Source organism: Macaca mulatta, chromosome 4, assembly GCF_049350105.2.
Source record: "Macaca mulatta isolate MMU2019108-1 chromosome 4, T2T-MMU8v2.0, whole genome shotgun sequence".
Classification (NCBI taxonomy): Eukaryota; Metazoa; Chordata; class Mammalia; order Primates; family Cercopithecidae; genus Macaca; species Macaca mulatta.
This window is the reverse complement of record NC_133409.1, coordinates 124,712,201-124,736,502: the sequence shown is the minus strand read 5'-3', so window position 1 is coordinate 124,736,502 and position 24,302 is coordinate 124,712,201. Positions and strand designations below refer to the sequence as shown.

Genomic DNA, 24,302 nt, shown 5'->3' with positions numbered 1-24,302 from the left:
ATAAATATGCGAATAATAGACACTGAGGACCTAGAGCCAGGAGAGAGGGAGAAGAAGGGTTGGAAAACTACCTATTGGGGACTTTGTTCACTACTTGGATGATGGGATCATTAAAAGCCCTAACAGCTTCACACAATGTAACTGTGTAACAAACCTGCATGTGTAATAAAATAAGTTTAAAAATTAAAAATTTTAAATGCCATATCCTTATGCTGATTTCCGTGCACATATACATGGCTCTTTTGCCTCATTTAGGTCAAGAAGATGTTCCTTTTTGAATACAAATCTCTCTCTAAAGGATACTTTTTAACCATTCTCACTTTATTGTTCAAGCTGACCTTGCATAATGAAGTTTTTGTTGCTTTGAAAATAGGAGTAGTAGGCCAGGCATGGTGGCTCACGCCTGCAATCCCTGCAATCCCAGCACTTTGGGAGGCTGAGGTGGGTGGATCACCTGAGGTCAGGAGTTCGAGACCAGCCTGGCCAACATGTAACATGGTGAAACCCTGTCTCTACGAAAAATACAAAAATTAGCTGGGCATGGTGGAGGGCAGTTGTAACCCAGCTACTCAGGAGGCTGAAGCAGGAGAATGGCTTGAACCTGGGAGGCAGAGGTTGTAGTGAACCAAGATCACACCACTGCTCTCCACTTGAGACAGAGTGAGACTCCATCTCAAAAAAAAAGAAAAAAAAAAAAAAGAGAAAGAAAAGAAAATAGGAGTAATATTTAGTCGTGTGTTTTTTTCATTGTAGGAAAGACTTTGTTCTAAGGAAGACTATGCACTGTCCATCTCAGCAAACAGATGTTTACACCATAGTGTCTGAATAGATTTGGGCATAAGTACTTTAAAAAATATAATAAAGTCAATAAATAGATTTGGGCGGGCCTGGGATAGAAGACGAAGTTATGAAAGAGGCTCTGAGAACAGGGCTAGAACTGGATAAAGGTGTGCCTGCTTTACAGTTTTTCTTGAGTTCAATCATTTAACATAATGCCTCTGAAAGTAACTTACTGCTGTCTTTGGTAGAAATGCATATTGGTATATTGCCACTGCCACAGATGGGATGTCTGGACTAATTTGGAAGGTTGCAAACTGCCACTTACCCACCTTCAGACCTGTCTTGACTTTCTGGCCTTTCCCCACACTGAATGAATGGAGTGGGAGGGAAGAGCCTAAACAGAAACATATGTTTTCTATTTACTTTTTCCTACCTCTTTTTTTTTTTTTTTTTTTTTTGAGATGGAGTCTCACTCTGTTGCCCAGGCTGGAGTGCAGTGGCACAGTCTTGGCTCACTGCAACCTCTGCCTCCCGGATTCAAGAGATTCTCCTGCTTCAGCCTCCTGAGTAGCTGGGATTACAGGCATGCACCACCACACCCAGCTAATTTTTGTATTATTAGTAGAGATGGGGTTTTACCATGTTGGCCAGGCTGGTCTCGAACTCCCGACCTCAGGTGATCCACCTGCGTCGGCCTCCCAAAGTATTGGGATTACAGGAGTGAACCATCGCGCCCGGCCTTCCTACCTCTTTTCGTATCGAATGCTTAGAGGTTCTCCTCTGAGCCATGGATATGAAGACCTAAAAAGTATTTGCTAAAAAGTATCTCTAAGTAAATATAGTCTCTGTACAGTATTTTTTGAATTTGTAAATTTGAAAACCAGAGAGGACAATTTGTTTGATAAATACATGGATAGTTTGAAAGCTTAGTAAGATCCAAGTTTCATTTATTTTTATTTTTTCTTGTTTCCAGTAGAGTTGGAAGGGTCCAAATTTTAGACATATGTATACAAAGGCAGTAAATAAATTGGAAAGAAGAGGGAAGTTAATGCTTTTAGCTTTTCTCTTTTAGAGAGATTAGCTTTCCATTATTTTAACAGAATAGCTTACCAAAATGTTCTTTCCCTATTTTGTGATGAACATGCTGAAATCTTGTATCTAATTAAATTCAATTCCTACCTAAAAGTTTTCACAAAAAAGATTGACTATAGTTCATGTTTGTGACTAAAGACATAAACAGAAGTTGTTTATAAAAGGTTTGCTGGAAATTTTAATGTCCTTGTTTTCATCAGTGAAATTAATGATGACTTGAAAGTTTTTCTTCTTTCTTGAAAGTTTTCGTTGAAATGCGATTTGTTTTCCTGGTTATTGATTACTTGTGGACAGATAGCAGTTGTGAAGACATAAACTACTGATGGTTAAAAATTTCAGCATTCTCTTTTCAAAAGAAATTGGCAAACTGATTCTAAAATTTATATGGAAATGCAAGGACGTAGAATAGCCAAAATAATCTTGAAAATGAACACAGTAGGACTTACTTATCTTTGAAAGTTACTCTAAAGCTATTGTAATCAAGACAGTGTGTTATTGGCAAAAGGACAGACATGTAGATCAATGGGATCCAATTGGATCTGATCTAGTCAGAGTCCAAAAATAGAACTACACATATGTGGTCAAATTTGATGAGGATGTCAAAGTGATTTAATGGGAAAAAGAAAGTGTCTTCAACATTTGGTGTTGGAAAGGTGCTTTTCCACATGCAGAATAAAAGAACTTTGATTCCTACCTTACACCATGGACAAAAATTAACTTGAGATGAATCAGGACCTAGACTTAAGAGCTAAAGCATTACAGTTTCTAAAGGACAACATAAAAATATCTTTCCAATTTATCTTAGGACACAGCACTACCATTAAAAAGTTGATAAATTGGACTTCATCAAAAATAACACCTGCTCATCAGACGATAACATCAAGTAGATAAGCCTTTGTTACAGTTATATTTGACAAAGGGCTTGTGTCCAGAATATATAAATAAGGGAATAATTAAAAGAAGGCAATCAACATTTAAAAATTTTAAATCAATATTTAAATAATTAAAAGAAGGCAATCAAAATTTTAAGATTTGAACGGATATTTCATAAAATAAGGAATATCACTAGTCAAAAAGCACATGAAAAAGTGCTCATCATCATTAGTCGTCAGGGAAATGCAAAGTGAGATACCACTGCTTACCCACTAGAATGGCTAAAATTAACAAGATTTATAAAATGTTGGGGAGAATGCGGAACTCTCAGTGATTGCTGGTGGAGGTAAAAAATAGTACAACTACTCTCAAAAATTTTGGGCAGCAATTCCACTGCTATGTATTTATCCCAGAGAAATGAAAATGTATACCTACAAAAGCTGTATGTAAGAATGTTCATGGCCACTTGATTGAGAATAGCCAAAAACTGTAGAAGCCGAGTGTGTATGGTAGGGAAAAACCAGTTTTCTCCTACTATACTCTCAACACAGAGAGTATACTGACCAGATGTGTGGATTTTTCCCACACTGACCAATTCTCTGACACTAGCCGGATAGCCTATATTCAGTTCACTTCTGACACTAACTAGAACTCGTGCAGATCTCTCATGGATTAAGAGCTCAGTCCCACAAGACTGTGCCCTGCTTCATATACCAAGTGCAAGCAATAGGTTCGTTCCCAGAATACCACAACTTCTGACCAGTTTGGCCACAAGTGGGAGGTTACCACAGCCCCTTCTCAGGTTCAGTAATGTGCGAGAGCAGCTCACAGAACTCAGGGAAATGCTTACATTTATCAGTTTATTATAAAGGATGTTTTAAGGGATACAGGTGAACAGCCAAAGAAGTACTCTGGGTAAGATATGTGGGAAGCGGCATGGACCTTCCATGCCCTCTCTGGGTGTTCCACCCTCCCATCACCTCCATGTCTTCGGCATCCCAGATGCTTTCCAAACCCTGTAGTTTAGGGATTTTTTTTTTTTTTTAATTTAAGTTCTGTGAATTTAAATAAAAATTTAAATTTAAATTTTTTTAAATTTAAAGTTCTAGGGTACATGTGCACAATGTGCAGGTTTGTTACATATGTATACATGTGCCATGTTGGTGTGCGGCACCCATAACTCGTCATTTACATTAGATATATCTCCTAATGCTATCCCTCCCCCCTCCCCCCCCTTCACCCCCCACCCCACGACAGGCCCCAGTGTGTGATGTTCCCCACCCTGTGTCCAACTGTTCTCATTGTTCAATTCCTACCTATGAGTGAGAACATGTGGTGTTGGTTTTCTGTCCTTACGATAGTTTGCTGAGAATGATGGTTTCCAGCTTCATCCATGTCCCTACAAAGGACATGAACTCATCCTTCTTTATGGCTGCATAGTATTCCATGGTGTATATGTGCCACATTTTCTTAATCCAGTCTATCACTGATGGACATTTGGGTTGGTTCCAAGTCTTTGCTATTGTGAATAGTGACGCAGTAAACATATGTGTGCATGTGTCTTTATAGCAGCATGATTTATAATCCTTTGGGTATATACTCAGTAATGGGATTGCTGGGTCAGATGGTATTTCTAGTTCTAGATCCTTGAGGAATCGCCACACTGTCTTCCACAACAGTTGAACTAGTTTACAGTCAGTTTAGGGATTTTTATGGAGGTTTCATCACATAGGTTGAGCACATATTAACTCGTTTTCCTGCCCCCTCCTTTTCCTGGAGGATGGGATAGTGCTGTTGAAAGTTCCAGGCTTCTAATTATGGCTTGGTCTTTCTGGTGACCAGCCCCCATCCAGAAGCCCACCAAGAGTCATCACATTAGAACAAAAGATACTCTTATCAATACCCAGGAAGTTCCAAGGGATTAGCAACTCTGTCAGAAACTTGGGCCACGGACCAAATATTAGAACAGAAGATGCACCTAGCATCCCTCTTGCTCAGGAAATTACAAGAGTTTTGGGAACTCTCTGCGAGGAACCAGGAGCAGGGATCAAATACACATTTCTTATTGTATCACAATATCACATCTCCAGGTGTCCATCAGCAAGAGCCCAGACAAGCGATCTGGTATATCAATACAGTAGAACACTACTCAGCAATAAACAAGAACAAACTGCTGATACATGTAATGGCAAGGATAAATCTCAGAAGCATTAAAGGACATGAAAGAAGCCAGACACAAATACTTTATACTGTGTGATTCCATTGATACAAAGTTATAGAATAGCTAAAACTAATCTGTGGTGACAAAAATCAGATCAGTAGTCGCTTCTGGTTGTGGTGGGAGGGGAATGTTGACTGAGAAGAAGCAAGAGGGAGTTCTACAGGTTGATGGAAATGTTCTATCTTCTGGTAGGGGTGTGGGTTGTATACATATAGTCACTTGCCCAAACTGATCATCCTATAGACTTAAGATGTGTGCATTTCACTATATTTCAGTTATAATGTCAAATTTAAAGATCTCACACAAAAAATAGCAAGATATTTTCCTATCTCTTATTCTGACTCTCTTTCTGATTCTCTTGAAGTATTGGATGGCCCAGTCCCACTATACTGAGCCAGGTTTTGGAAGAAAATAAAATTTATTATTTTACTATCTTTTAATGTATCCACTATACTCTATAAAGGGCATCGTTTAAACTTTTTCAGTCTTTGTTGTTGTTGTTACAGTGAAGAAGAAAAGCTATCCAGAAGAACAAAATAGCACAACAGTGTAAACTTGCAATGATTTGGCAAGTTTTTGAAGTTATTTAATCCTGATAAGTTAAAATCCCTTGAAGCATATTTATACGTTCATCTTTCCAGCCAGCTACCACTTATTTGCTCTTTCATTCAAGTGAAGGTTATTGAGCACCTCCTATGAGTAGATGTTTTATCAGATACCGAGTGGGCATGCTATGATGAGTACACAACCAAGTCCCTGCCCTTAACAGCATTCCTAGTGTAGAAGTGATAAATACAAAAATAAATTCCATTGCAACAAGGAAAGTACAGCACTGTACAAACTGCTGCTGTGCATTCTTTTGAGGAAGCAACATCTTCTGCCTTGGGTGCTTGGGAAGATTCCACAGAGGAAGTGACATTTGAGCCAGTTTGTATGAATACTTAGAGTTGTGGATAGGAGTTGGAAGAAGGGGGACATTTTAAGATGATTAGAAATGTAATTGAATAGTTCAGTGAGTCTTTTATCCTCCCTAAACCTTTAGGTAAAGGTTCAGTTAATATCTACTGAAGTAGAAGTCTTTTGCAGTAGCACAGTCAGTGTTTAAACTAGGAAATAGAAGTCTTTTGCAGTTGCATAGTCAGTGTTTAAATTAGGACACCAAAATGTTTTCCTTTTTCTCCCTCACCAATAGCAGCTAATATTTATTGAGAACAAAGGATGTGACAGGTACTCTGCTTAATGTTTTAATTTAATTTAATCTTCATAGCAATTTAATGCATTAATATTACTGTCCCTATAGATTAGGAAAATTGAGGATTGAAGTAACACCCTTTATAAGTGGACAGGCCAGGGATTCTTTCCCAGGTTTCTCTGCCCCCAAAGCCTGGGATCTTTAAAAAGCCTACTCTATGTGTGTTGCTCTTAGTATGAGCCCAGAGAAAGCAAGCAAAGGGCAACTCTGAAGTGTCTTGCGATCACTTAAAAGAGGGGGGATTTACCTGCTTTCCAAAATACGGCCTGCCCACCTTTTGTATTTAAGTTTTAGTTCATTGCCAATATGTATAATTATTTATAAACTCAAAATAATCTGTTTTAGTTTTATTCCTATCTACATGACACTTTTTGGTGTTATGCTTAGTAATTTCATGTATGAAAAATTGCCAAGTAATCATTCTGTAAGCTTTCTAGAGTATCCATTTTATCAGTTAAAGAATCATGGCAGTAAAAACTATAAGCTCTTTCACTCTAATTATTAGGCTGAGAGCCTTGAAGATTTTGCCCTTTGAAAATGACTTGTTATTTGAGCAATCTGGCTTCTCACTATTTAACAAGTGTTGCTTAAAGCATCATGTAGGAACATTTGACGTGCTCCACAGCCACTCACAGCTTCTGATCATTCTGTTTGTGACAGCCTTGAGAGATCACTGAGTGGTAGTTTAAGATTGTGCTCCAGTATAAAAGTGGCAAGGTTTGTCTTTTAAACAAACATGTATTTTTTTCAGAGTAGAAGATAAATTTTTTGCTACATCAGTCATTTGCCATACATTTTAGATACTTGGTTTTAGATTTGTAGTTTTTGCCCAAATGACCACTTAACATGGGACACCTACCCTAACCCCTACCTCTTTCCCAGGAACGTTAGATTTTTGTCCAAGATTCTACCCGTATTGAATGTTACCTCTTGCCAGATATCTTGTCAAAGGTACGTTGTCTGCTTTTGGTTGACCAATGGGGTATGGGTTGTTATGCCAGATGAGTGTCACGTAGTAGTGGAATTAGAAAATTATCAACCAAGGGCCTGGCATAGTGACTCACATCTGCAATCCCAGGGCTTTAGGAGGCCAAGGTGGGAGGATTGCTTGAGGCCAGGAGTTTGAGACCACCCTGGGCAACATAGCAGGACCCTGTCTGGTGACACACACCTGTAGTCCCAGTCACCCAGGAGGCTGAGTTGGGAAGATCACTTGAGCCCAGGAGTTTGAGGTTACAGTGAGCTATGATCATGGCATTGCACTCCAGTCAGGGCAACAGAGCAATATTCTATCTCTAAAAAAAAATTAAAAATTAAATTTAAGAAGTCACCAACCATCAGGCATTGGAAAACATTTAATGGAAGCAGAATAATGGGATGATAGCCTTCCTAATGCTGTAGTAGACAAAGGAGTACTTCACATTTTTTCCTTCATGCATGCTGGTACTGAGGTGGGTGCAAAGATCCAATAGACAGATCTTACCTCAAAGAGTTTATGGTCCTGGAGGAACTAATCACCTATGTGAATATGTGATTAATAGAAAGTAGCATGATAATGTGTCATAAAAGAAGTAAAGTGCCATAAAAATCAAATATGAAGATAAATCTTCTAGAAAAGTATAGGTATAAGTATAGGTAAAATGCTATTGAAATATGTGGGAAGAAGAGATTACTTCTGATTTTAGACCTCAAAACGAAGTGTCATTTAAAATGGAGTCTGAGAGAAGTTATGTCCTAAAAAGATTTAACTGGAAGCTACTATTTTTAAATGTCTTATTTCTTATTACTAAGAAAGTGTGGTATTATGGAAAGAACATGGGCTTTGGAATCAGACTTGTCTGTACATGTCTACCATTTAATAACTGTTGTACATCACATTGCTTCATTCTTTGAACTTCGGTTTTCTCAAGTGTAGCATCATAGAGGAGTTGTGATGATCTAAATGATTAAATGGGATTACACTTTTAAAAGCTCCTAGCAAAATGCCTGGCACCTGTTCACTTTTCATTATATGCTGGTTCCTTTTGTTCTCCTGTCTGACCCAATTCAACGTCCGTTCTGTCCCATTAGCTTGTTTTATGAACATGGAGGCAAGGATTCTGGGTAGGAGGCAGTTGTAGTACTTCATTCATTAAGCATTTCTTGACTACTTTGTATAGTGGAAATCCAGAGGAAGGGATGATGATGATGATGATGATGATTATTATTATTATTATTATAATTTTGAGACAGGATCTCACTGTGTTGCCCAGGCTGAAGTGCAGTGGCACAATCGTGGCTCACTGCAGCCTCAACCCTACAGCCCAATCGATAATTCTCCCTCAGGCTCCTGAGTAGCTGAGACCACAGGTGCATGCCACCACACCCAGCTAATTTAAAATTTTTTTTGTAGCGATGGGGTCTCACTATGTTGCCCAGGCTGGTTTTGAACTCCTGGGCTCAAGCAATCCTCTTGTCTTAGCCTCCTAAAGTGCTGGGATTACAGGCATGAGCCACTGCACCTGGCCTAGGATTAACTATTTTAATAGGCATTTAGGAAGTAGAATGGATAGATATGGGAATTCAGGGAGAATTAGGGGAAGGTGGATAGAAAAGAGGCTAAACTGGTTTTCTTCTAGTATAATCTTTGGAATCAAGCTAAGAAGGGCAAATCGATTATTCTTCTCAGGAAAATATTTTCTTTATCTTTAAACATATAGATAACATTAGCTGTCTTCTACCTGAGAAATTTGTTTTCTATAAGTTTTGTACCTTTTTTTAAAAAAGAAATTATTTGTATCATAAAGGACCTAAATAATATATATGGTATGAATGTACATCTGCCCGTGAATGCTGAATTTATTCTAGAAAATATCACTTTGCATTCTTTGATTTTAGCTTGCTTTGCTGACCTCACTAGTATAATCATTGGCTGACTTTGTCTCTTTTTCTATTTTCTCTCAATCAGTTTGATAAAGGTTACTCTTACAACATCCGTCATAGCTTTGGAAAGGAAGGCAAGAGGACAGACTATACACCTTTCAGTTGCTTGAAGATTATTCTATCCAATCCACCAAGCCAAGGGGATTATCATGGTAAGTGCCTCCACTGGATATGTTGTCCAAGTACAGAAATCCAAGAGCTCTGTTGGAAACCCTGAAATAATGTAGTGGCTTTTTGCATTACTGTCAGGAGCTAGTTTGTAGCTTATGTCAGTCATCACTGTCAAGCTAGAGCTCCGTTACTCTTAGAGCAATTTGTCTTATTGCTGAACTAGGTCAGGCAAGAGAAATTCATTCAGCTGCACTTCAGTTTGTGCTGGATTAGGCTTTTCAGTTCTCTCTTTCCTCCTTCCTGCTGTTCTCTGTCTCCCTCATCTTCTGCAGTGTTCTGCAAGTGTCTTAGAGGGCTGATATAAGTTTTACAAAGGTTTTTGAAATTAGAATATTCTAATTTTGGAATGGTAGATTCATTAATTTTCCAAAGGCTAACTACTAAGGAAAAGTATGAGGTTTTTTTCTTATCACCATCAGCTGATTAACCAATAAAGATTAAGTGGTATCAGCCATAACTATCAATTTGCCTGAGTTATTTAAAAAGAAAAACAGAACATCTCATTTGTCTGGTATGTCCAAGAATGATTTAACGGTTCATATCAGTAAATTTTCTGGATTATCAAAGCTTACTACAATATGTATCAAAGCTTACTACAATATGTATCAAAACTTCCTTTTGTTTTAGAATCTTAAACACTTTTTAAAAGACTGCATACTTTCGGGCTGTTAAAGATCAAATAATCATAACCAGTATTTTTAGAAAGATATTCCATGTGTCCAAATCATTAAAAAATACCTATACATTCATTAGTTTAATAGCTGAAGAAGTGGCCAGCACTAGTTAGATAGATAGATAGATTAGATAGATAGATTAGATAGATAGATAGATAGATAGATAGATAGATAGATAGATAGATAGATAGATAGATGTAGATACAGATGATTTTTTTTTTTTTTGAGACGGAGTTTCGCTCTTGTTGCCCAGGCTGGAGGCAATGGCGCGATCTCAGCTCACTGCAGTCTCTGCCTCCCGGGTTCAAGCAATTCTCCTGCCTCAGCCTCCTGAGTAGCTGGGATTACAGGCACCCGCGACCATGCCCAGCTAATTTTTTGTATTTTTAGTAGAGATGGGGTTTCACCATGTTGGCCAGGCTGGCGGGCCTCAGGTGATCTGCCTGCCTTGGCCTCCCAAAGTGCTGGGACTATGGGCGTGAGCCACCGCACCCGGCCTGGTAATATATATTGAGTAGTTTTTATCACTTATGTCAGAGTCCCTTGAAGTGCTTTTTTAGAAATGCAGATTCTCAGGGCTCACCCTCAGTCATATAAAATCAAACTTTATTTGCAAGTACACTGGGTGAGTTTTATGTTTTCTAAAGTTTGAAAGCCATGGATCCAGATACTTCTGTTGAGGAAGCCTGAAGCTTTTTTTTAGCCTAGCAGCCATATCAGGCAGTCAACTTATGATTAAGCTTGTGGCCAAGTAAAACTCCCAGGGATTTGTCTGCAAATTTCCAGGTTCTAGCATTTGTCTCTTAATTAGTTGGTTTTCATTAGCTTAAATGCAAAACTTTATTTCTGTTAAGTTGTATCTTGTTATCCCAGTGCATTCTGTTATTATTTTGTTTCTAAGTTCAACTCTGTCAGTCAAGAAATATTATACTTAGCACTCAATGAACTCATTATTTGTTGGAAACATTTACTTATCCCTTTTTAAAAAAGTAATGAACTTAATTTTTTAGAGCTGTTTTAGGTTCACAGCAAAATCATGTGGGAAGTTCAGAGTTCCCATGTACTTCCACACCCCAATACATGCACAACCTCCCTTGCTGTCAGTATCCCACACCACACTGGTGCATGTATGTATTACAATAGATGAACCTACATTGACACATCATCATCATCCAAAGTCCATAGTTTACATTAGGGTGAATTCTTGGTGCTGTATATCACATGGGTTTGGGCATGTATCTACCATTGTAGTATTCTACAGAATAGTTGCACTGCCATAAAAATCCTGTGTTTTACCTATTCATCCTTTTCTTCCTTGGTCTCTGGCAACCACTGATCTTTTAACTGTCTCCATAGTTGCACCTTTTTACAGAATGTCATCATACGGCATATAGCCTTTTCAAATTGACTTCTGAACTTGGTAACATGCATTTAAGTTTCCTTTATGTCTTTTCATGGCTTGTTAATGGATTTATTTTTTGCACAGAATGATATCCCATTGTCTATATGTACACAGATTATTTATTCATTGACCTTGTGAAGGACATCTTGGTTGCTTCCAAGTTTTGGCAATTATGAATAACCTGCTGTAAATATCTGTGTGCAGGTTTTTATGTAGATAGAAGTTATCATTTCATTTGGGTTAATACCAAGTCACATGATTACTGGATCATAAAGTGGCACAGTGGCTGTACCATTTTTCATTCCCACCAGCAATGAATGACGGTTCTTGTCACTGCAAATTCTTACCAGCTTTTGGTGGTGTCATGTTTTGGATTTTGGCCATTCTAATAGATGTGTAGTGGTATTTCTTTGTTGTTTCCATTTACAGTACCCTACTGGCATTATGTTGAAGTCTTTTCATAAGCTTACTTGGCTTCTGCATATCTTCTTCAGTGAAATGTCTATTCAAGTCTTCTGCCTGTTTTAAAATCAGGCCATTTTCTTATTGCTGAATTTCGAGAGTTCATTGTATATTTTGCAGAACAGTACTTTATCAGATTTGTCTTTTGCAAATGTTTTCTCCCCATCTATGCTTCTGTTCTTTTCTCTCTTTTTTTGCCTTTTGGGATTTCAGTTACACACGCATTCTACCTTTTATAGTTGTCCCACAGTTCTTGGGTATTGCGTGTGTGTGGTTTTTTTTTGTTTTTGTTTTTTTGTCTTTTTTCTCTGTTTTTTAGTTTCAGAAGTTTCTATTTGTCATATCCACAAGATCCAAGGATTTTCCCCAGCCATGTCTAGTCTACTGATGAACCCATTGAAGACATTCTTCATTTCTGTTACAGTGTTTTTGATCACTAGCATTTCTTTTTTATTCTTAGAATTTTCATCTCTCTGCTAGCTGGTTATTCTAACTCATTTATTGAATAGGGAGTCCTTTCTCCATTGCCTATTTTTATTGACTTTGTTGAAGGTCAGATAGTTATAGGTATGCTGTCTTACTTCTGATTCTCTATTCTGGTTCATTAGTCTATGTGTCTGTTTTGGTACTAGTACCATGCTGTTTTGGTTACAATAGCCTTATAGTATAGTTTGGAGTTAGGTAGAGTTACAATAGACTTATAGTATAGTTTGGAGTTAGGTAAAGTGATACCTCTGGGTTTTTTTTTTTTTTTTTTTTTTGGAGACGGAGTCTCATTCTGTGGCCCAGGCTGGAGTGCAGTGGCACCATCTCGGCTCACTGCAAGCTCTGCCTCCCGGGTTCATGCCACTCTCCTGCCTCAGCCTCCCGCATAGCTAAGACTACAGGCGCCTGCCACCATGCCTGGCTAATTTTTTGTATTTTCAGTAGAGACAAGGTTTGACCATGGTCTCGATCTCCTGACCTCATGATCTGCCCACCTCAGCCTCCCAAAGTGCTGGGATTACAGGCGTGAGCCACCGCGCCCGGCCAGATGCCTCTGGCTTTGTTCCTTTTGCTTAGGATTGCTTTGGTCATTTAGGCTCTTTTTTAGTTCCATATGAATTTTAGAATAGTTGTTTTCTTATTCTGTGAAAAATGACATTGGTGGTTTGATAGGAATAGCATTGAATCTGTGCATTACTTAGGGTGGTATGGCCATTTTAATGATACTGATTCTTCCAGTCCATGAGCATGGAATGTTTTTCTGTTTGTGTTGTCTCTAATTTCATTCAGCAGCGTTTTGTAATTCTCCTTGTAGAGATCTTTCACTTCCTCGCTTAGATGTATTCCTAAATATTTTATTTATTTATTTTTTGGTGGCTACTGTAAACGGAGTTGTGTTTTCGATTTGGCTCTCAGCTTGAACATTGTTGGTATATAGAAATGCTACTGATTTTTAAGGCCGGGTGTGGTGGATCATGCCTGTAATCCCAGCACTTTGGGAGGCCAACACGGGTAGATCACTTGAGGTCAGGAGTTCAAGACCAGCCTGGCCAACATGGTGAAACCTCATTTCTACTAAAATTAAAAAGTAGAACAAAAATTAGTCAGGCATGGTGGCGTGCGCCTGTAATTCCAGCTACTCAGGAAACAGAGGTTGCAGTTAGCTGAGATGGCACCACTGTACCGGGTGACGGAGTCTCTGTCTCAAAAAAAAGAAATACTACTGATTTTTGTATATTAATTTTATATCCTGAAACTTTGCTGAAGTCATTTATTAATTCTAGGAGCCTTTTGGTGCATTCTTTAGGGTTTTCTAGGTATAGAATCATATCATCAGTAAACAAAGATAGTTTGACTTCTTTTCCTATTTGGATGTCTTTTCTTTCTTTCTTTTGCCTAATTGCTCTGGGTAGGACTCCCAGTAGTATTTTGAGTAAGAGTGGTGAGAGTGGGCATCCTTGTCTTGTTCCCATTCTCAAGGGGAATGGTTTGAGCTTTGGCCCATTCAGTATGATGTTGGCTGTGGGTTTCTCTTAGATAGTTCTTATTATTTTGAGGTATATTCCTTTGGTGTCTAGTTTTTTGAGGGTTTTTATCATGAAGGGATATTGGATGTTTTATTTTTATTTATTTATTTATTTTTTGAGACTGAGTCTCGCTCTGTCGCCCAGGCTGGAATGCAGTGGCGCGCTCTTGGCTCACTGCAAGCTCTGCCTCCCAGGTTCACGCCATTCTCCTGCCTCAGCCTCCCAAGTAGCTGGGACTACAGGGGTCTGCCGCCATGCCTAGCTAATTTTTTATATTTTTAGTAGAGACAGGGTTTCACCATGTTAGCCAGGATGGTCTCAATCTCCTGACCTTGTGTTCCGCCCACCTCGGCCTTCCAAAGTGCTGGGATTACAGGCGTGAGCCACCGCACCTGGCCGGGATATTGGATTTTGTTGAAAGCTTTTTCATTCTATTGAGAAAATACAGTTTTTGTTTTTAATTCTGTTTATGTGGTAAATCACTTTTATTGATTTGCATATGTTGAGTCAGACTCGCATCCCAGAAATAAAGCCTATTTGATCATGGTGAATTAGCTTTTTGATGTGCTGCTGGATTCAGTTTGCTAGTATTTTGTTGAGGATTTCTGATTCTATGGTCATCAGAGATATTGGCCAGAAGTTTTCTTTTTTTCATTGTGTCTCAGCCAGATTTTGGTGTCAGGGTGATGCTGGCTTCATAAATTGAGTTAATGTGGGGAGTCCCCCCTCCTCAGTTTTTTGGAATAGTTTTAGTAGGATTGGTACCAATTCTTCTTTGTACATCTAGTAGAATTTGGCCGTGAATCTACCTGGTCCAGGGCTTTTTCTGGTTTATAGGTTTTTTTATTCCTGATTCAGTTTCAGACCTCATTATTGGTCTGTTCAGATTTTCACTTTCTTCCTACTTCAGTCTCGGAAGGTTGTGTGTTTCCTGGAACTTAGTCATTTCCTCTAGATTTTCTAATTCATGAAAAATGCACAATTATTTCTAATTAACTTACAGATCTATCATCTGTATGACTGAAAAAAAAAGACTTTTCTGTATTAAATTTTTAATAAGTATTTTGACTTACCATTGCAGTTTCTTATTAAAATATCTAAAATTTTCTAGATTTTGTCCTAAAACAACTTTTATATTTCAAATTCTTCTGTATTCTTGTTTATGTGAATATTTCTAGTGGTCTATCTTTATTTTTCATGAAATAATATAGAGATGACATGTATCCACTATAAGTTGTTTTTCTATGAAATAGTTTATTTTTTCATCTGATTGCCATCCATGATTCTTTTACATTTTTATAGATTCTACGCTTTAGGAAATAGGCATGTAATTTACATTTGAAAATGATGTTGAATTTTTTTCTTTCTCAGAGTTTGCATGTTTTTCATTTTATTTACATTATCTACCTTCTCTCATATGCCTTTTACATAATTTTTAGACTAGAATATAAGAAGATTGTATAAAGTTTTAAAATAAACTATTATGCAGCTAAATTGTGATTATTTGTGCTTGTTAGCAAGGAGTGTAATTAAAGTTGTTTTCCCTCTTCCTGTTGAATGGACATCTTAGCCTGAGAATGCTGCAATGTTTTATGTAACTCTTGAGCCTGGAGTGCCCTGATAACCATATAGCTAAGTAATCATTTAGATAAAAAGAGGAAAGCAGTTGTACCCATGGGCAATTACCTTTTTTATTAATAAACTGTTAGACAATTAAGGGGAGCTTAGATGGTCTCTCGAGTGTGGTATTGTACTAAGTTGTGGGTAAATAACCTTGTTTGTGTGCTGGCTTATTTTCTGTTGTCAGGGTGCCCATTCCGTCACAGTGATCCAGAGCTGCTGAAGCAAAAGTTGCAGTCATACAAGATCTCTCCTGGAGGGATAAGCCAGGTAGGTCATATTCTTCTCCCTGTATCTGCAGTAACGAGGCCTCAGACAGATCTCTTGGTTTTATTTAATGTTCTTGCAGTGATGCTGTGTACTACTTGTCAGGCCTCACACCAGACATCTTATCTTCAAGACGAATTAAGTTAAAACCTTGACTTACCCGGTTTAGACTCTTTGGAAATTCTAGTTCTTCTGTCTGCTAAGCTGCATTTTTATTTTTCCTAATCATAAAGGAAGCTGGAAATCTTCCCCCCCACCTCAATTTGTTTTACTGTCTCAACTGAGGACTACATCTTTAAAAATAAAATTTTTGAGCAATGCATGGAAGCTTATTAATGAAGCTGAAAATTAATGACATTATATTTCATTTTGGGAAATTGCTTTCTGAGCAGACGATAATGTAGTACGTACTGGCTGAAAGTTCTGATAGGCATCAGTTACTGCTGTGTTTCATCTACACTTCTAATGGTGGACCTAATCGTTTGTCAAAATACTTTGTCTTGTGAACAATGGAAATGCTCAAATTGTGAAACCAAATGTCAAAGACTACATTTTTTAGTCAGTCTACCTTAAAAAAATTAATATTGTGACATAGCAAAGACTATTTTCTATAGTGTGCTTTCAAGTTTACTGGAATTTTGAAGGAACTGGGGAAGAGCTTCTGCTTCCTTAGCTTAAGAAGAACATTATATATTTTAGAGTTAGAACATCTAAATCATCATACATGTTTAAATTGTTATTTTTATTTAAAGAAAATCATTACTCTAGACAACTTTACTGCTTCTTCTGTGTCCAAAGTTCAGATAACAGATAACAAACCTTGCACAGTTTTTTAGTACTTCGAGCAAAGCAGTGTTCAAGGTGCCATGGGGTATGCAAGGAAGAATCAGATGTAAATCCTGCTCTCACAAAACCAGTGTCTGAAAACAAAGAAAAAACATAAACCAAGTGTCATGAGCGGTACACATAGACTGTCTTTGGTCTTCTGATGAGGGAAAGATTATAACCAGCTGAAGAGGTCAAGGAACCCTTTATGGAAGAGATGCCCTTTGAATTAGGCCTTGCACTAAGGTTGGGAATTAGGGAGAGAGAATGCACAAATGAAAGACTGGAGGCGTATTAGGATTTCAAGCTTAGGATAATGGTGGCACCAATACATAAATACTAATAGGTAACTTAAAGGAAGTATAGTTGGTTTTGGTTTGAGTGACTTAATTTTAGTGGTTAAAAACTGCTGCTAACAAATTTGATAGGGAATCTGGAAATAAAGAATTATTGACCTTTTTTTTTTTTAGCAATTGTAAATAATCACCTTTTTGAAAACAATACAAGTTCTTAACATATCTATGTTAGCATATTATGTCTGCATTTAAATGGCATTAATGTGGGTTTGGGGCATGAGGAAATTTAGAACTAGAAATCTGACGGTCTTTTCAGTTAGAATTGTAGCATAGGGAGAAGGCCATTCTCTTTTATGGAGTCCTAGGATGTGACATGCCATGATGCATAGGTAGGAAGTCAGTGGTAGAACCAAAAATTGAAGCCAGAGTTTCTGACTCTTAATTTTTTTTTTTTTTTTTTCCTAAACTCCACTCTACTTTAGAGCTTATTATCATGAGTTTGCTGGGAGAGAGAAGAGGTAGGGAGTCAAAAGCTGTGTTTCAAAATTGTAATCTTGGCCAGTCCTTCTCTCTGTCAAGCATTAAAAGGAGGTGGGATCAATGAAGACTGAACAGAAATGGGGAGAGAGGGAGAAAATACATTAGGGAAGTGAAGTATCACAAAAGTCAAGGAGAAAACTTTGAGAAGAGAGTAAATTCCACAGAGTCCCTGTAGCAAAGATTTTTTTCATGAAGAGAACTGAGAAAAGGTGGTTGGATACGCTGAGAGGATTCTTTGACTTTGACTTTGGTGAGGTGTCAGTAAAATGGTGGAAACCAAAAACAAGATTATACTTGCTTAAAAAATTAATGAAAGAAAGACAGTAAATAACCTTTTCAAAAAATGTGTCAGGCCAGGTGCAGGGGCTTGTACCTGTAATGCTAGCACTTAGGGAGGCTGAGGCAGGCAGATTGCTGAGCCCAGGCATTCAAGACCAGCCTGGGTAACATTACAAAAACCTGTCTCTACAAAAAATACAGAAACTTAGCAGAGTGTGGTGGCATGCAACTGTAGCCTCAGCTACTCAGGAGGCTGGGGTGGAAGAATCACCTGAGCCCAAAAAGTTGAGGCTACAGGGAGCCGTGATCATGCCACTGCACTCCAGCATTGACAATGGAGTGAGACCCTGTCTCAAGAAAAAAGATAGTGCCAGTAAAGGGGATGCTAGAGTGGTATTAGCTTAAGCATCATGGGATTGTTCATTTCTGGGTTTAAGACCTGAGCCTATCTGTAGGAAGAGGAGAAGAAAAGAACTGTCAGAGAGGGGTGGGCTTGATGAAGATATAAAAGAAAGAAAATCTCTCTCTAACCAAGCAGAATTAAGCTCTCTTTCCTTTATACCATGACTGTTTGCCTTTAGCTCTTAACATTTGTTACCCTTGATTGTAATGATTTGTTTACCTGTTCATCTTTCCCAATAGTTTGTGAGTTTCCTGAAAGGAGGACTGGATTTTTACTTAACTTTCTGTCTCATAGTAATCCAATGAGTTACACTTGTTAGGTGCTTTTAAAATGTTGGAAGAGTGAATGGGCATATTTAGGTATGAGGTGGATCCTAGAGTGTGCATGGTAGTATGCAGAGAGAGGCAAATAAAAGACACAAGTGAAAAAGTAACTTACTGGAGGAAGGACGATATGTACTTGAACCAAAGGATGGTGACAGAGAAAGGCATACCCCTCAGCAATGTGAGAATATAGAGGAAATAGTTAAGACACAGCAAAGGGAAGTTGATGGAGTGTATCAACTGGTCTTACTCTTCCTTGTAAATAAAGGTCATCAGCTGGAGAGTAAAGGGGTTATGAATGATATTCTCGTTATAGAAAATATTAGAAACTACCACCAACAAATGTGATAGGGAATCTAGAAGAAATTAGAGGTGTTTTTTAGCAGTCATAAAGAATCTCCTTTAAAAAAAAATCTTACTATATTAACATTATCTCAAGAAAACTAATGTTTATAGTTAATAGTAATGACCATGTTTGTATACTCTTTGCTTTTGACTCCACTGTATTTCTCCATTTGCCCTTGATCCATAAGTATACCCCTTACTTAGCTGATGCTGGTTAGTAATTTTCACATTACCCTTTAGACCTGCATTGTAACCTTTTATCTGAGATGAACACAGATGTATAGTGCATGCGGGCAAGCTGTAAATAATATTTTGCTTTTATTTGATGTCTTTATTGAGTGGATCTCACTAAAGTGAAGCAGCTGGTGAACTGTATTCTAAAGGGCAGAGAGTTAATGAATGAAAATTCCATGTAAAACATTTTGATAAGGTTGAATTTTTCAGGTTGGCCTGAGTGCAGATTAGATCTTGAAAACTCCAAGTGTACATGAAAATATCGAATGAGAGTTAAGAAAAACATCATTAAAATGTACGTAAGGTAGAACTCAATGTGATTATTTTTATCTCAGAGAAAACTACTTGAAAAAGATACCTTCAACTATAGGAAACAGATTTTTTTTTTTTTTTTTTTTTGAGGGAGAGTCTCACCCTGTCTTCCAGGCTGGAGTACAATGGTGCGATCTCAGCTCACTGCAACCACCGGTTCACGTGACTCTCCCGCCTCAGCGTCCTGAGTAGCTAGGAATACAGGCACCCTCCACCATGCCCAGCTAATTTTTGTATTTTTGTAGAGATGAGGTTTCACCTTGGGTGATCTGCCTGCCTTGGCCTCCCAAAGCGCTGGTATTACAGGTGTGAGCCACCATGCCTGGCCAAGAAATAGATGTTTTAAGTAATCAAAATGTTGGTGATCAGAAAAGGGATCATTGTGACTCAGCTGGCATTGCTGATTTTTTTTTTTTTTTTTTTTTTTTTTTTACAAAGCATCCTTGTAGGATCACATTTCATTTTCCTTTTTAATTAACCTTAATAGTGTTACAAAATCACTGAAAATTAATGAGCTTGGTATCCAGCTTAAGAAACAGCAATTAAACAGAATATGGCCAAAGAAAATGGGTTACCCCTGCATTTATTCCCCTCTCCTCCCCGAAAAGAGAAATACACAGCAGTCAATTCACCAACACGATATAAAAATTATAAATATTTATGCCCCAACAACATAGCTTCAAAATACATGAATTAATAACAGAGAACTGAAAAGAGAACTAGACAAATCCACAGTTATATTTGGAGACTTCAGCACTCCTCTTAATAATTAACAGAACAAGCAGGCGGAAAGTCAGGAAGGATACAGAAGCCTTGAATAATACTGTCAACCAACTTTACCTAACTGTCAACCAACTCTACCTAGTTAACATCTGTAGAACATGTTACCCAACAACAGGAGACATGAAGTAGTAACCCAGGTAGATCATAGTCTAGGTCTTCAAAATCCATTACAAATGTAAATAATGTGATAAAAGCCACAATTATGTTATGGGTATGAAATTCTAACCCTTATCCCTCTGAGCTCCCAGTACCTAGCACAGTATCTGGTCCATGTTAGGGACTGTGAAGGATCTGAGATTTTACCCTACTTGCAAGCTAAGAACTTAGCTGCCACACTTTTATGGATTCTGGCAGAAGACACGACAATTCCAGCAATAGCAGTATGTCAGCCTTTTCTTGCATTCATTCCTTGAACCCTACTTCCCACAGAGCAACATGAAGGCCAGGTACTACCTGCACATGCAGTGGCTTGTGTTAGAGGAGAGAAACCCTGAGTTTAGGGAATCTGAACTTTTTATTATGGACAGTAAGTATGTCCACTCTTTTTTATTATTTATTTTTAATTAATTAATTTTTTGAGAAAGAGTTTCGCTCTTGTTGCCCAGGCTGGAGTGCAATGGCATGATCTCTGCTCACTGCAACCTCCACCTCCTGGGTTCAAGCAATTCTCCTGCCGTATGTCTCCTGTTTAATCCAGTGGAAGGTACTATTGTCTTCCAGGGGTGTTCATTATATCAGAGGTCCCCAACCCCTGGGCCATGGACTGGTACTGGTCCATGGCCTGTTAGGAACAGCAGGAGGTGAACCAGGGCCAGCAAGCATTACTGCCTGAGCTCCACCTCCTGTTAGATCAGTGGCCATGTTAGATTCTCATAGGAGCCCGAACCCTTTTGTGAACTGTGCATGCGAGGGGTCTAGGTTGTGTGCTCCTTATGAGAATCGAACTAATGTCTGATGATCTGAGTTGGAACAGTTTCATCCTGAAACCACCTCCCCACCCTGGCCCGTGGAAAAATTGTCCTCCATGAAACTGGTCCCTGATTCCGAAAAGGTTGGAGACCACTGCGTTACATGAACATCCTTGAAAAAGGAGTCTGGAGTAAAAGCCATTGTTGCCTCTATTTGCAAAATGTTCAGAAATTTAAGACTACTGGAAAATTATTTCTCAGGCATACATAGCTGATGACCAGTGAATAATATATAGATATGCAATCTATATTGGTCATTTCTTATTGGTACCTCAGCTTTTTCTCCTTAAAATATTGGTGTACATTTTAATCTCACTACTTTCATTAATTTCCTTTCAAAATTGGCAGTGAGTTAAAAATCCTTTCAATGTGTTGTTAGTTTTGGTATCGTATCTATCTATCAATAGTTTCTGCCTAAGTTAGATGTCTGAAGTTTCTAATTATTCTAAAAACACTTTTGTTTTTTAGTTTTTATTTTCCACTTCAGCTTTTCCTTTAAAAACCTGTAATTTTATGGTAGAAATATATATATTTTGAGATACAGAAATTTTAGAACTGGGTGCAGTGGCTCATGCCTGAATCCCAGCACTTTGGGAAGCCGAGGCCTATGGGTTGCTTGAGCCCAGGAGTTTGAGACCAGCCTGGGTAACATGGCAAAACCCAGTCTTTACAAAAAAAATACAAAAATTAGCCAGGCATGGAGGCATGCACCTGTAGTGTCAGCTGTGCAGGAGGCTGAGGTGGGAGGATTGCTGGATTGCTTGAGCCCAGGGGATTGAGTGAGCCATGATCGCGCCAGTGCACTCCAGCCTGGGCCACAGAGTGAGACCCTGTCTCAAAAAAAAAAAAAAAATAAATAAAATAAGAATATGTGTTCAAAATGTCGACAGTAAACTATCTCATTGTTCTTAAATGGTTTGTTTCTCTGAAGAAGTTTTTTTCTGTTGTGGAAAGATGCACATGAAATTTTCAAATTGTACTTTGTTTCATAGACTTATAACAGTGTGCTATGTCCTATTTTAATAGAAAAATTGGGGCTGGCCACAATGGCTCACGCCTATAATCCCAGCACTTTGGAAGGCCAAGATGAGAGGATTGCTTGAAGTCAGGAGTTGGAGACCACCCTGGGCAACATAGGGAGACCCTGCCTTTAAAAAAATAATAAAAATAACAGTTGTGGTGGTGCACACCTGTAGTTCTAGCTATCTGGGAGGCTGAAGCAGGAAGATCACTTGAGCCTAGTAATAGTTACAGTAAGCTATAATTGTGCCACTATACTCCATCCTGGAAGACAGAGCAAGACTCCGTCTCTCCAAAAATAAACAGTACATAAAGTTTATAGGAAAATTGTCTTTTTGTTATACTAAATCACTTATGGCCATATATTTAATTCTCACAGAGCTTAATAAATAAATAATAATCGCTGCCTACAGACTAATCTAAAGGTGGTAGTTCATTGTAATATATGCCACAATGAAGTTAACATCTTTTATTGTAATCTCTGAATGCTGTTACTCCTTAATAGTTTTTCTTTCTTATGTGTGCTTGATCTGTCTCTGGAAATAGAACAATTTGAAGCCACGGTAGTTTGTTTTATTTTTGTGCCAAGCATTGTGATGGAGGCTTTACACAAATAAACTGTATCTCGTTTGATTCCCATCACTACGTTATCCCTGTTTTATAGATGAGAAAGCTGAGGTTTGGAGAAGGCAAGAAACTGCTCAGAACCATAGAACTAATATATGATAAGGCCAGAATTCACACCTGTGCCTGACACTGAAGCTGAAGTTTCTTACAATACATTGTTCTGATTCTCTGTAGTATTTTTCTATTTTAAATTCAGTTGAAATTCTTTTTGGTTTCTTCTTTCATGGAAAGCCATCACTGTGAAGTGAATGGTAATTCTTATGTACCCAAACTTAAGAAAATGTATAATGCATTTTTGAAACACTGACAAATGTGAAATAAAGATGAGAATAATTCACAAAATGTAAATTATATATGGTAACATATTTTCAAAAGATCTGGTTGCTTTTTTTATTGAGGTGAAAGTCACATAACATACAAATAAGTATTTTAAAGTGTACAATTCAGTGCATTTAGTACTTTCACAATATTTTACAACTACTATTTCTATCAAGTTCCAAACCTTTTCATCACCCCCAAAGAAAACTTCATACCTATTAACAATCACCTCCTGCCACCCCTAGAAACCAGTAATCTGCTTTCTATCTCTATGGATTTACCTATTCTGAATATTTCATAAAATAGCATCATACACTGTCTGCCTACTTCATATAGCATGTTTACAAGGTTCATTTGTGTTTTGTTCTTTTTAATGGCTGAATAATACTCCATTGTATCTCTGTACCACATTTTGTTTATCCATTCATCCTTTGATGGACACTGAGTTGTTTTCACCAAGTGGGTGACTTTAAAACTGTATGTCACAGTTTTGGAAGCCAGCAGTCAAGGTGTTGGCAGGGTTAGCTCCTTCTGAGAGCTGTGAGGGAGAATCTGTTCCAGGCCTTTTTCTCAGCTTCTGGTGGTTTGTTGGCAATCTTTGACTTGTAGATGCATCACTCCAATCTCTATCTTTATTTTCACATGGCATCCTCCCTTTATGTCTTCTCACCATCTTTCCTCTGTGCATTCTGTCTTTGTCTAGTTTCCTGTTTTTAGGAGGATACCAGTAATATTGGATTAAGGCTTACCTTAATGACCTCATTTTGATGACCTCTGTAAATACCCTATTTCCAAATAAGATCACATTTTTAGGTAGTTGGAGTTAGGACTTCAACATATCTTTATTTGAGGGACACAATTCATTTCTTAACACTATCCTTTTAAGTATGAAGTGATACCTCATTGTGGTTTTGATTTGCATTTTTCTAATGACTAATGATGTTGAGCATCTTTTTATATGCTTTTTGGCCATTTGTGTTTGTTCTTTGAAGAAATGTCTATCCAATTCCTTTGTCTATTTTTGAATTCGGTTGTCTTTTTGTTTAAGAGTTCTTGATATATTTTGGATATAAGACTTTTATCAGATAGATATATGATTTGCAAATATGTTCTCCTAATGTGTAGGTTTTCTTGTCAACAACTTCTTAATGTCTATTGGTGGACAAAAGATTTTAATTTTGATGAAGTTTGTTTTCTTTTGTTACTTGTGCTTTTAGTGTCATAATTATCTATAGTCAAATTCAAGGTTGTGAATATTGACATCTATGGCTTTGTATAAAA

General features: G+C 37.8%; 1 protein-coding gene across 2 annotated transcripts in view; it reads left to right on the top strand.

The window, feature by feature from the left end:
- Nucleotides 1-24,302, top strand: part of PRIM2 (DNA primase subunit 2) — a 312,401-nt gene that overhangs the window by 258,692 nt on the left and 29,407 nt on the right. For both annotated transcript variants that reach the window (XM_077998744.1, NM_001266600.1), the window contains 2 exon segments: nt 9,166-9,292; nt 15,669-15,751. In XM_077998744.1, coding sequence (XP_077854870.1) covers nt 9,166-9,292; nt 15,669-15,751 — 210 coding nt within the window.